This window comes from Hyaena hyaena, unplaced genomic scaffold (genome assembly GCF_003009895.1).
Source record: "Hyaena hyaena isolate Hyena2069 unplaced genomic scaffold, ASM300989v1 scaffold_97, whole genome shotgun sequence".
NCBI lineage: Eukaryota > Metazoa > Chordata > Mammalia > Carnivora > Hyaenidae > Hyaena > Hyaena hyaena.
In genome coordinates, this window is record NW_024080728.1 from 1,814,721 (window position 1) to 1,829,099 (window position 14,379).

Sequence of the window (14,379 nt, forward strand, 5' to 3'; positions counted from 1 at the left end):
ATAAAGTAGCTGAACCAAAACCAGACTAAAACCATAGGTCTTTTGAGTCCTAATCCAATGTTCCTCCAACTATTCCATTTATCCTGCCTTTCATGAAAGCACTTACACCTTTGGAACTACAATAAGAACTGATGTTCAGAATAATGACATTAACATGTGCTGTAGGATTCTCTATTATCAAAGAAAATTTTTATTCACTTCAATAAACTAAACTAATTAAAGCAGGGATGTCATGGTATATTATTATATTAATACATTTAGAAAGATTTCTAACTAAAAAGACTTTCTGCTTTTTCTTTAGTTAACCAGAAAATTAAATTAATCCAATGCGCTTCATTCCCCAAAAGTCCTTGTTAATTAAGATTGGTCTATAAATCTCTATTATTAGTAGAATTTGTCATCTGTTTCATTACCCTGTTTATTAGGGCAGTCTGAGCAGGGTGTCTTTGCTCATATCCTGGTATGTGTACCCTAATGAAAAACAAAAGCATTTTCTGGATTCTCACTTTTTTTCCTATTCTTTGACACAGGCATATTTCATGTTCTTTGTATAACAACTTAGTTTTCTTATGTCAGCTCCCTGTAAAAGTAGGAATAAAATTATAGACTTGGCTTTTAAGTAAAATAATTAAATTTAGGGTCTGCCTAAAATAAAAGCATTAGTGCTTTGCAACATTGTATGTAATAACAGAAGACTTGAAAACAACCTAAAAGTCCATCAATAGAGGACTGCTTAAATAAGTTATAGTATATCCATTCAATGGACTATTATGCAGCAATTTAAAAACTGAAGACATTCTCTGCTAACCAATATAGAAAGATCTCCAAGTGAAAAAACATGGTCCAGAGCAGCCTTCATAGTATGATACATTTTTGTTTAAGAAGAAAAAAAGGAAGAATATGTTTGCTTGTGTATACATAGAGAAATTCTGGAAGGTTATGCAGAAAAGCAATAGCAGTGATAACCGGATTGGAAAGCAGTAGCATTAGAAAATGGATAAATAGGAGATAAGAGGCAAGAAAGAGTTTTTTCATAGCACACCTTTTCATAAATTTGTATTTTTTAACTATATATATATGTATACAAAATATATTTTTTTAACTATTACCTATTCAAAAGTTTATATTAAAAAGAAAGAAAGATAGTTTCTTGTCTCACATTCAGGTTCTTCATCCATTTTGAGTTTATATTTGTGAATGATTTAAGAAAGTGGTCTAGTTTCATTCTTCTGCATGTTGCTGTCCAGTTCTCCCAGCACCATTTGTTAAAGAGCCTCTTTTTTCCATTGGATACTCTTTCCTGCTTTGTCAAAAATTAGTTGGTCATACATTTGTGGGTCCAATTCTAGGTGAAATAAGTCAGTCAGAGAAAGACCAATACCATATGTTTTCATTCATATGCGGATCTTGAGAAACTTAACAGAAGACCATTGAGGAGGGGAAGTGGGGGGAAAAGTTACAAAGAGGGAGGAAGACAAACCATAAGAGACTCTCAAATACTGAGAACAAAGTGAGGGTTGATGGGGGTAGGGGAGAGGGGAAAGTGGGTGATGGACATTGAAGAGGGCACTTGTTAGCGTGAGCACTGGGTGTTGTATGGAAACCAGTTTGACACTAAATTATATTAAAATCTTCAAAAAAAAAGTAAGAAAGAGAAGGAAAGAAAGAAGAAAAGAAAGAAACATAACTAAAAGCAATGTGTGATTCTAGACTGGATCTTGTAGTAAATGAAAAAATTGCTCTAAAGAACCTAGGACAACTAACAAAATTGGAATATGGAATACAAATTAGATAAAATAACAAGTTTTTTAATTTATTAACTACATCATGGTTACTTAAAAGAGTACCGTTTTTTTTAGAAATAAATGCTGCATTAAGAAGTAAAGGGCCTGATAAGTGCAATTTATGCTCAAATGGCTTGAAAGAATAAATGATAATATGTACATATATATGGAAGGATTGATAAAGAAGTTGTGGCAAAATCTGAAAAACTGGTGAACCTGGATAAGTGTTTTATGGGAGTTCTCTATATTTTTCATCAAACTTTCCTGTAAGTTTAAAATTATGTCCAAATAAAAGGTCAATTAAAAACAAACAAAAACGTTAATACTCTCAAAATTACCTCATTATGAGGAATGGCTAAGGTAGAGGAACCTCCTTTAAGAATCTCAAGAGTTGTGGGTTTTTTACCTCATTATACTTTTGACTTTATGGTGAAGATTTTGCCATCACTCTTCTGTCTTTTCCATACAAGATCCTTAGGCAGAGGCAGAGGCAGAGGTGGTGACTATAGTCCACCTTAAGACTGAAAACACCTCATCCTGCTATGTATCTTCAACAGTTATATCTTTCCTACAATTTAGAGATGATGTCAAAAAAATTGACAAAACATGACATTTTAAAATACCTTGGGGGTGCCTGGGTGGCTCAGTCTGTTAAGCGTCCGGCTTCGGCTCGGGTCATGATCTCACAGCTCACGGGTTCAAGCCCTGCATCGAGCTCTGTGCTGACAGCTAGCTCAGAGCCTGAAGCCTGCTTCAGATTCTGTATCTCCTTATCTCTCTGACCCTCCCATGCTCATGCTGTCTCTCTCTCTCTCTCTCTCTCTCTCAGAAGTAAATAAAACATTAAAAATAAATAAACAGAATACCTTGAACAAAATTTTCAAAGGATATTGTCATGAGTTTGTATGTATACAATGCTAAAATATATAGTTAATTTACTAATGATAAGGCTACAAAAACATGTAATCTAATTGTTTGGCACTTACTACCTGAAGTTTCTATTATTTTTTCAGTTAGATATTGTGGCATTTGTATGAACTTGCCATCTCTACTATAAATGACTTAACATTACAGACATGTGAAGATGTTTTGATTTTAGCCAGAATGTGCTCTTAAGTGATTAGGTAGTGAAGCTTATGTCATAGTAAAGTGAAGAGTAAATTATTTGTTTATATAAACTGTCCAGAGAATGTTTGAATTTTATTATTTTGTATTTTTTAAACATTTTTTTAACATTTATTTATTTTTTGAGAGAGAGAGACAGAGCTCAAACAGGGAAGAGGCAGAGAGAGGGGGAAACAAAGACTATGAAGCAGGCTCCAGGCTCCAAGCTGTCAGCACAGAGCCCAATGCAGGGCTCAAACCCATGAACCTTGAGGTCATGACCTGAGCCAAAGTCCAACACTTAACCGACTGAGCCACCTAAGCGACCTTATTATTTTGTATTTTAAGTAAGCTATATTTCATTGATCTGAATGAAGGTACCCTGAGGCTCTCATCTAATAAATGACACCAGACAAATCTGGTATCAACTAAATTGTTCTTTTCAGTTTCCTGTCTGCTTGGAGAAGTTCGTGATTTTGTGGTTTTATAGAAAGAAATCTGGAAAATAGAAATAATAATTATTACCAATCCTTTTCCTTCTCACTTTAAAAATGTTTGGAAAGATTTGATGAACAATGACTCTGACTTACCTTTTTTTTAAGATATAAAATATCTTGGAGTACCTGAATGGCTCAGTCGGTTGAGCGTCCAACTTTGGCTTAGGTCGTGATCTTACCACTCCTGAGTTTGAGCCCCACATAGGGCTCTGTGCTAACAGCTCAGAGCCTGGAGCCTGCTTCAGATTCTGTCTCCCTCTCTCTCTGCCCCTTCCCCACTCACACTGTGTCCCCCTCTCTCTCAAAAATAGATAAAAACATTAAATATATATATATAAAATCTTTTGAGACACCTGGCTGGCTCAATTAGTAGAGCATGCAACTCCTTCTCTTGGTGTTGCAAGTTCAAGTCCCACATTGGGTGTAAAGTTTACTTAAAAATAAAATCTTTAACAAAAAATGTCATAAGATGTAAAAAATTACTAAGCCTTTTTATTAGCAACTCCATATAGTATTAATAATATTATCCCACATATTATATACTTACTAGTTTTTAAAACTTTTTTTGTCTTAGTTGACACACCATGTTGCTTTAGTCTCAGGCATACAACAAAGTTATTGATTCCACAACTCTATACATTAATGCTATGCTTACCACAAGTGTACCTACCATCTGTCACCATATAACACTATTGACTATATTTATATAGTGTCCATATATAGATGAAGGAAAAAGAATGAAATCTTACCATTTGCAACAACATAAATGGACCTAAAACATGTTATGCTAAGTGAAATAAGTCACAGAAAGACAAATATCATATAATTTCACTGATATGTGGAATCTAAAAACAAAACAAATGAATAAACAAAAAGTAGGATCAAACTTATAAACACAGAGAACAAACTGAAGTTGGTTGTCGGGGGGAGGGAGATAGAAGAATGAGCAAAAGGGGTGAAAAAGAGTAGGAGATACAGACTTTCAGTTATTGAATGAATAAGTCACAGGAATAAAAGGCTCTAATTTATCCTAAGTACTTGATCAGAACTAACAATGTCATTTTTCTACAACTGAGACAGAAAGCTATTTTTTCTACTTCTTCCCACAACACTCCAGGCCCATATCAAACCTAAGAAAACTAGGTCCAAGTGAGTCATGTGAGTGTCCTGGGCCTCATTAGCTGAATAATGTTCATGCCTATAAGTGTGTCTTAAGATTTAGTGAGATATTTCATGTGTTCATACAATAAATTGTCTATAAGGCTATGGAATAGGTCATGCTGGTAAATACTGTCTAGTTAGTTGTGTGGGGAGTGGGGGGTTAAGTAGCTCTATAAACTAACTTGGATCATTTCATTTCAAAAAATCAGAATGTGCCAGCAATATAATTGAACTTAAATATTATTAAACATTGTTTAATTCTTCTTCAGTAATTTAGAACACATTTCAGGGCCTTACACATTTTCAGGGTCATTATTTTGAAAGGAGCTCTTACAGTATAACTCCAGATACAAAAGATAATAGAGACTGGACTGTATCCATACCAATTTATGATAGCTCTTTTACAGTCTTGATATTCTTATATATTTATTTCCATTAATAAGTAGAAAAGGTGAAAAATAATTTTACTTTATATTACAAGAAATCGAACTTCTATGACATCTAACGATAAAGCATCTCAAGGATCTACACATATATCCTGAAAATATTGTAGTAAAACTGCCTTCATTTAGAATTTTCAGTACTTTAAGGGCACTGGGTGGCTTAGTCAGTTAAGCATCCAACTTCGGCTCAGGTCATGATCTCATGGTTTGTGAGTTTGAGCCACGCCTCAGGCTGTCAGTGCAGAGCCCACTTTGGATCCTCTGTTTCCTTCTCTCTCTGCCCCTCTCCCACTCGTGCTCTCTCTCTCAAAAACAAATAAACATTAAAAAAATTATTTTCAGTAGTTTAGATCAAGAAGTCATGATTCTTTTTTTTAATATTTTATTTTATTTTTGAGAGAGAGAAGGAGACATAGCATGAGCAGGGGAGGGGCAGAGAGAAAGAGACACAGAATCCGAAGCAGGTTCCAGCCTCTGAACTGTCAGCACAGAGCCCAACACAGGGTTGGAAGCCATGGACCACGAGATCATGACCTGAGACCAAGTCAGACGCCTAACCAACTGAGCCACCAGGCACCCCAGAAATCATGATTCTTAAGAACAGAGTTCAGGGGGCGCCTGAGTGGCTTAGTCGGTTAAGCGTCCGACTTTCGCTTAGGTCATGATCTCGCAGTTCGTGGGTTCGAGCCCCGCGTCAGGCTCTGTGCTGACTGCCAGCTCAGAGCCTGGAGCCTGTTTCAGTCTGTGACTCCCTCTCTCTCTGACTCTCCCCTGCTCACGCTGTCTCTCTCTCTCTCTCCTAGAAATAAATAAAACATTAAAAAAAAAAAAAAGAACAGAGTTCAAAATCTCTTCAATTTTGATTTAGGTTCTATTCATAATAAAGACTTATCCAACCAGAAATCAATGACTTTTTCGAACAAAGAACTCAAGGAATTATATCTAATTATGGCTTACTTACCATTTGTATATAATTATTTTAAAATCTGTACTCCAGTGATTAATTCTTATATTAATACTTACATTACCTTAAGTGTTTTATAGACATATTTTATTATTACACAATGTAACCCTATTATAAATGGTAATGGCATCATTAACTTAGCCAATTTTACTTATTTAGTGGCTGTTTGTTCTTACTTTACACTTGTTAATTCTCTTTATACTATGACTTGTACTTGGAAGTAATAAAATCAGATTTCTTTACAAATATTTATGATATAGTCCTTTTTCCTAAATCAGATTGTAGCCCTTTCCTAATTGTTTCTAGTAAAGTCTGCTTACTTTTTTTTTTTCTGCCTGTGTAGCAATATGTACTGCACACTCCCTAGAAAATGTAATCCTGGGTATTTATGCCTTAACTTCCACTTAATCAAAATCTTATTAAGTACCATGTAGGTCCTGGTGTTACAAAGTGTGGAAAGTTAGTTACTTAACGAGTTTAAGTAGATGCTTCTGGTATGGAGTCTTAGCATCTACAGTCATATGGTCAAAAGGGATCACTAAGTGATTGGTATTCTTCATGAATACCAATCTTTCCAATAGGATTTTTTTTTCACTATCATATCTGAGCTTATCTCTTGTTGAAAGTAACATTTAGTACCAGGTAATAGAAGCAGACAGAATATGCTTTTTTTTTTTTTATGTTTATTTATTTTTGAGAGAGGAACATAGCATGAGTGGGGAGGGGCAAAGACAAAGGGAGACACAGAATCCAAAGCAGGCTTCAGGCTCTGAGCTGTCAGCACAGAGCCCAACACAGGGCTCAAACTCATAAACCAGGAGATCATGACCTGAGCCAAAGACAGATATTCAACCAACTAAGACACCCAGGTGCCCCCAGAACATGCTTTTTGAGATTCTTAGGTTCTTTTTTAAAACCCTAAGGTGTTCAATATCTCCTTTTCCCTCTCTCTTAGGTGAGACTGAAGTTTATAAGTCTTGGCCACATTTGTCCCCATAAGGGATGCAAATTTGTGATTTCAGAAGTTCCAGCCACCAGTAAAAAGCACTATCCAATGTTTTGCAGATGTTCACTGGGCCAAATTTCATCACAAATAACTCCATTCCACTGTTAAGTGCCAAATTTAAAGTATTAGGTTACTTTATAGTCAAAACAACCAAGCCCTAGTCCAGACTGCTATAAGAGAAGAACCCATTGCACTGTCCCTTTTGTTCTATGCAAGCATTCAGTGGTAGCTTTCCCTTTTGCTAGTTGACATACAGTTTAAAGGAAATAGTAACTCTTTTGTAAAAAGTATCCAGATTAGGTTATTGGTAATAAGCCCACTAAAATCAGTAATTCTTAACATTGGCCTGAAGTAGCATAATGGAATAGTAGTTGCATTTTTTATTATCCCATTGTGATTATCTGTAGAGAAACACCCAAGACTCATTATTTATATATTTTAAACTTACAGCTCTTCAACTGTATCCGAGATTTCACTGCCAAGAATGCAGTGAGGCTTGAAGCTTTATTAGAGATCCAGGATCCAATCCTTACAAACATTTTCTTTTGCTTGTAGTTTCTGTTCAAGTATTTATACTGTCTAAAAAAGTACTGCTATGATTTACAGTCATTCCCAAAACATGTGAACTACCTGGATATAGCTCTAACAAAACACATACAGCATGTGTATGCTGAAAATTACCCCAAAAAAGCATTATTTACAGACTTTGCATCTTGGTTCCCAAGTACTCTTGTACAGAATATGGAGGTTCTGTCTCTGTCTTTGAATAATGAATGGTCAAGGAGATTCAAACTTTACTAGGTAAGTTTGCAAATGAGTGTTACAAAGAGAAGTCAGTCTGCCTTTCTTTGGCTCTACTTGCAGAAAATGAAGTCACCGCTTTTGCTGTCTTGGATCAAAACCAGGAAGAAATTGTTGATACCAATGGAGCCGGAGATGCATTTGTTGGAGGTACAGACTCATTTATTTCATACTTATAAGTTAAACATTTCCTTTAACCCTTGCCTCTACCTCTAGCCAAGATTTATAAATTTAATAACTTAATTTCTTCTTTTAAATAATTAACTCCTAGTGTTCTTTCCATATGCTACTATCACTGTGAATATTATAAGGTATTTTACTACAGAAAAAATACTTATTTTTGGCTTAAAGATAATTTTCTATTATGCTATACCCCAGTCATTTTCACAAGATTAATTGTGTCTGTGAGAATATTGCATAAACAAGCTACATCAAGTCATCAAGTATAGTATATAGTGTATTCATAGTCCTTCAGACTTAAATGTCAATACATTGTTGTTCTTTTAAACAAGTTGTGGTGAATTTTAAACAGTATTCTAATAACTAAGGATAGTATCTTTGGATTGTATCATTTGGTTAAAACATCTGTTTCTAACACAGTAGTTGAATGTTTATGATATACTAGAAAGGGTTAAATTTTTGTCTGTTTCAGACCTAGTAAGAACTGGCACAGGGCACCTGGATGGCTCAGTCGGTTAAGCATCTGACTTCAGCTTAGGCCATGATCTCACCGTTTGTGAGTTCAAGCTCTGCATCAGGCTCACAGCTCAGAGCCTGGAGCCTGCTTTGGATTCTTTGTCTCCTTCTCTCTCTGCCTCTCCCCCACTCATGCTCTCTCCCTCTCTCTCTCAAAAATAAATAAACATTAAAAAAAAAAAGAATAAAAAGAACTGGCACAATTTATAAGGACTAAATCATTTTTGGAATGAGTACTCAAAAATAAATTGAAGACAATTGGAAGATCTTTTGCTTGATGACTTAGATTGATCTAAAATCAGGTACAAAGGTTCTTTTGCTACATCTAAACCCTTCTAGTTAAGAGTAGTTAAGCTAGACCATGGTTTCTAGAAAGCTTTACATTCCTGACTGACAATCCAGAAGAGTCCCTCCTGATCTCTGTTTATTTCTTAGAACATCAGTCTTGAACAGGAACAAAAAAAAAAAGGCAAATAGAGTTGACCATAGTCCTCCTTTCCTTGGAAGATAATTTGAATCATGGGAAACTTAAATTATGTGATGGTTTTAAGATAGTGTAATTTAAAATATAGATATTCTTTTAGTGATCTTTTTCACCAACATAAACTTCTCATATTTCCTTCTTTGAAAATATTCATGCCTATTCTTAAATGAGCTGTTAACCAATAGACTCATAGCATACCCCAATGCCCTTTTCTTTGGAAAGAGTACATACCACAGATAACATTCTACTTTACTATCATGCTTGTATCTTTTGCGTCTTTTGCTTTGAAAGCCTTCATCATTGATTAGAGTGTTTTGCAGCTATTTTTTTCTATGCCATATTTCTTCAGAGCTATAAATCCATGTAGGCTAAAAATATCTTTTCCAGAATTGGGCTAAATTCTGTAATATGTTAAGGAAACACCATGGATTTCTCACTTAAAATTGGTTAAACTGGAATCTTCATATATAACTTTTTTTAAATTTTATTTTAGAGAGATTGTGCACATGAGTCGGGGAGAAGAGCAAAGGGAAAGGGAGAGAGAGAGAGAATCTCAAGCAGGTTCCATACTAAGCTCAGGGCCCAACACTGGGCTCAATGCAGACCTCAGTCCCACAACCCCAGGATCATGACCTCAGCCTAAACCAAGAGTTGGATACTTAACTGACTGAGCCACCCAGGCACACCAGTACATAACTTTTAAAATTATACCTTGTGTATGCATTATTTAAGTACTTTAAATACTTAAAACATTAAGTATTCTATTTTTTTAATATTTAGTAAGGCACCATCATATTTATAATGGTGACCTAATTAGTCATTACTTTGGGCCCTGGGCCACTTAGCCCTGTAAAAACAAACTCCTTTACAAGCACCTAACTACCCACAATGTTCCCAGTACTAAGTAAAAACTTGTGGACTTTCTGAGGGAGAGAGAAGTCTTCTTAGGGTACTAAAGTAGGAACAGCTAACTACCCATTTGTATTGTGGTAAAGATAATAAATGAACTACCTCACCAAAACACTTGGGCTCTCTGTTATAGGACCTTCAGCCTCTTTTTTATTTCACTCTACCTACCTACAATTTATTTTTGGGGTACAGTGATGTAAGTTGTAAGGGAAGAGTATGGAACAGGGATCCACAAACTTTTTTTATAAAGGGCCAGAAAGTGAATATGTTAGGTTTTCAAGTCATATGCAAGCTGTATTACATATTCCAGTTTTGTTTGTTTGTGTACTTGCTTTTTGTTTTGATTTTGGTTTTTTACAACACTCTAAAAATGTAAAAACCTTTGGTATCTCTCCAGTTATACAAAAACAGGCCACAGTCTAGAATTGGCCCTCAGGCTCTAATTTGTCAACCCCTTGTGTAATATGTTGGCAGCTTCCTCACTTTATTCTCTTTCCTCATACCCTGGATCCAAACAGTGGATTTCACTACATGCTGTTGAAATCACTCTAGATAAAGTGGAAGACAGGCTGACACTAGGCAGGACTTGACTGGTACTACCTCAATTAGGTAGCCATTTTTCTCACTTTAACCCTACTCTGATCAGTTTCCAGGATAATCAGATCCTGAAAGACTGAGTCATGCAATGACATGAACACTCCAAGGTCATTTTAGAACTGAAATCCTTATCTGGGCATGTTTAGCACGTTATATGTAAGTCAAGGTATAGAGTATAGCAATAGATAACATTTATATAGCCAACCAGCATCTTAAGGATTTTACAAATATTTATTCATTTAGTGTTCATAAAATTTCACTGAGGTAGGTTATTTTTAACCCCATTTTACTGATGAGAACACTGAGATACATAGGGGTTAGGTAACTTGATCAAAGTCTCATAGACCTAGAGAATAATGGGGCTAAGATCCTAATCTGGGCAGTCTGGCTCCAAACTCAGTGTCCTTACTGCACTCTTGCCCCTCTAAACTTTGAGAGGAATCTCATCATTAGGACTGGGAGCCACAGACCAGCCTTACTAACCAAAGCTGGGTTTTGCAACAGAGAAAATCTTTCTATTATCTGAATAGATGATTTCATGTATTGAACAGGAGTTTTTGTTATCTGATAGAATTCTGAGGACTCTAGGGTAAGATTGTTGCAGAAAAGAAAGAGAAAGGGAAAGGGAAAATAATCGAAGGACTGTAGTCCCTGGTGAGTTTGAACCAGGAGCTTTTTGCTAAGCAGTAGAATCAATTGTGCTACAGAGATACAGAAAGACAGATCATAAACTTGCTGGGTCAGCATGGAATCTGAACACAAGGAGTTAATATGAATCAACCATTTAATAGCACCAGGCTAATGCATGCCATTTTACAATAGAGATGGTCTTATTAGTTGGAAATACTAAAAAATAAAAATAAAATTCCATTGGTTAAAAACCCCCACTTGCATCACTACACTAGGGAAAGCCTTTCTACTAGGATGGGAAATACTCCAGTTGTTGAAGCATACTTCTCTACCTTGAATAAGAATGGAGAGGCAATGGCAACTTTTACATTTACTATGTAGTTTCTTTTTCTTTTCTCTGTTTTATTGCCTGATTAACATATCTCCTCTCTGATTGACACATTCTCTCCTTAGATAGATAATATATTCCCCCTATTACTTTTGAGTCTTGCTGGCTTAAGAGTATTTCTGTCTTTGTGACTTTGCATAACTATATTCCAGTCCCAGTTTCCTAGATGAAGCATCACTTCATCTACCATGTGCTAATTACATATCCCAGTACCAGAGTGCCATGTGTTCTTATTAGCCACATAAGAGATATATAACTATAGTACATCATAGGTTTTCATGTATAATTTTAAAATGAGTACCCCAAATGTACATAAATTAAATTCATAGTTCCATCTCAAGGGTTCAGTAACAGTGACAATTCCCTCTAGCCTCTACAAGCATACCTCCTTGTTCTATTTGGAGATCTTAAGCACTCTGTAACATTTGCCCTTTATTTGTACGTAGCCAGGCCTGATGGAACTACCCTTTTCACAATCTCCCTCAAAAGCCCAAGTGCTACGATTGTACCCTTGGAAATGGAGACAATTCTATAATCTCTAAGTGTGATTTCCTAATTTCCCAGGTCAGGAGAAAATTTCTTCCTGTTGTCCTGCTGTGCTTTGTCACAGCAGGTCTGCCTTTTCATTTGGAACCCTCTTTGTCACTGCCATAGTAACAAATGGAAACATTGAGAACATTTTGTGACAGGCACTGTCATTGTTCCTGGTGAAATCTCTTCCCCTGTGTCTTCCCAGTAAATGAAACTGAGAAGAAAAATCATAACAAATAACATGAAAGGGGACCTAATCAATATGTTCCCAGTTGGCTGTCAATACCAGCCTGTGTTAATCTAATGTGATTTAGTTGTATGTTTTATGGCAGCTGTAGGAATATGGACTAGACCTACAAATCACTAAAAGTGAGTACATCTTTGACAAATTATACCCAAGAACATATATATATAGCTTTCAGATAAAAGACTAGAGACCTCACCCAAGGACCAACATTCTTAGGATTAAAAAAGCTTCGTTAAATGTAGTTAAGAGCCATATATAGCTTAGAACAGTTTCTTTTGAATGACAGTAAAGTGTGCTAACCTCTTATACTTTTTATTTTAAGTTTCTCATGACAGCTTTAGCAGAGAAAATATATCACCATAAAAGATATTACCTACAGTATACAAATGACTGTTAAAGCCACTTAGCAATCACAATGTAAATAATTATCCTATTTCCCATCTAATAAAAAGAAGAATCAATCTTACTTTATAATTCATTTTCAAAAAGCATTTTGGATAAGAGAAAAATGTTTAAGTTTCTCAAACAAGGATGCTACTTCCCTCTCATGTAGCACGTGTCTATACCTCTAAGAGTCATGGATGTTCTCTAAATTATCTTCATATTTTCTGCCCTCACCTTGTTTATTTGTTCACAAATGTGTAGCTTACTGTCCTGCTGTTCTTAATTGCTGCTAAATTGTGCTGTGTAAAGAAGTGTCACAGAATTCTTGTGATATTTTTTCTGCACTACCTCTTTTCTTAGCTGTCCAACTCAGAAAACTAGAAAATAACTTAGTTAAATATGTCATTTCTCACAACAATTCACTCAAGAATCAAAACTTTCATAGCACTCATTATATGCAGAGGATTTATTTGATGGTGACCAAGATAAGAGCTGCATACTCCTACTCACCCCCACCCCCACACCCAAGGAAACAATTAATACCCTTTCCTGTCTTTTAATTTCAGTAAGACATCTTTGGTATTTTATTTCTTTTTTTAATGTTTATTTATTTTTGAGAGAGACAGAGCATGAGCGGGGCAGGGGCAGAAAGAGAGGGAGACACAGGATCCAAAGCAGGGTCCAGGCTCCACATAGAGCCCAATGCAGAGCTCAAACTCATGAGTTGTGAGATCATGACCTGACCCAAAGTTGGATGCCCAACCAACTGAGCCACCTAGGTATTTTATTTCTTAAGCAGCAATTTTCCTTAAAACCATCAAATCCGGTATGAAGTTGACTTCATCATTCATAATAAGAAATTCACCATGGACAACAGCCCAAGTTCTCAGCAGGGGAGGGGAGATTCACACCTTGCACAGTCATAGGACACTTCACGATGCACAATCATAGGTCACTTCGCGAGAAGCTATTCTAGTGCTGATGTGGGTCCAAGAACAAATTTCAAGAACAACTGCCTGAGATTATTTAAGCTTTTGTTGCCTTAAAGAGCTAGATGATTCCCAAGCCATGACAAAAAAAGAGAAATAACTGTGGTTCACATGGAATACTAGGTGATTTTAAGTTGTAAAGTCTGAAATTCTCACAAACATGAATCCTTGCTCAAAGATCTAGTATCCTGGAAGACCTCCACCTAGAACAATTATAAATAGATAGTACAATTCAAAGGACTTTGTCTTCTGGGAGATTCTGATAAGACAGATAGTCTGAGCCATGTAGCTCAGACCCTGAAGCTCAAATATGAACCTACGTTTTCTATATTTGAAGATTTTTGAGAAATACTTATTCTAAGAAAACAATGTTGGTATTTATAAGATTGTATTTAGTGGCAGAGCAGAAGAAATGTCATAAGCAACATTTCTGAAGTTAATTTTCTTAGAATTGTGACATGGCAAAATATATGTGTATCAGTTCCCTGCCCTAGAATATTTGTGAGTCAAATGGAATTAATTTGAATTCATTACTGACCCCAGCTGCTATTACTTGGACTTAATTAATCTTACCTACCATATCTGTCTGATTCATATAACATGTATTAGTTGTATACATAACAAATCACCCCCAAAACTTTGTGACTAAAATGACAACCATTTATTTAGCTCCACAAGTCTGTTGATTGGCAGCTGGGCCAAGGCTCAACTCAACAGTTCCTCTGTCTTAGAGGTGGGAAAGATTAAGTCTGCCCAAAGTCACA

General features: G+C 35.8%; 1 protein-coding gene across 4 annotated transcripts in view; it reads left to right on the forward strand.

The window, feature by feature from the left end:
• The window catches only part of ADK (adenosine kinase), a 507,420-nt gene that overhangs the window by 468,387 nt on the left and 24,654 nt on the right, over positions 1-14,379 (forward strand). For all 4 annotated transcript variants that reach the window (XM_039235193.1, XM_039235195.1, XM_039235194.1 and 1 more), the window contains one exon: positions 7,824-7,910. In XM_039235193.1, the coding sequence (XP_039091124.1) occupies positions 7,824-7,910 (87 nt within the window). The remainder of the gene's footprint in view (positions 1-7,823; positions 7,911-14,379) is intronic.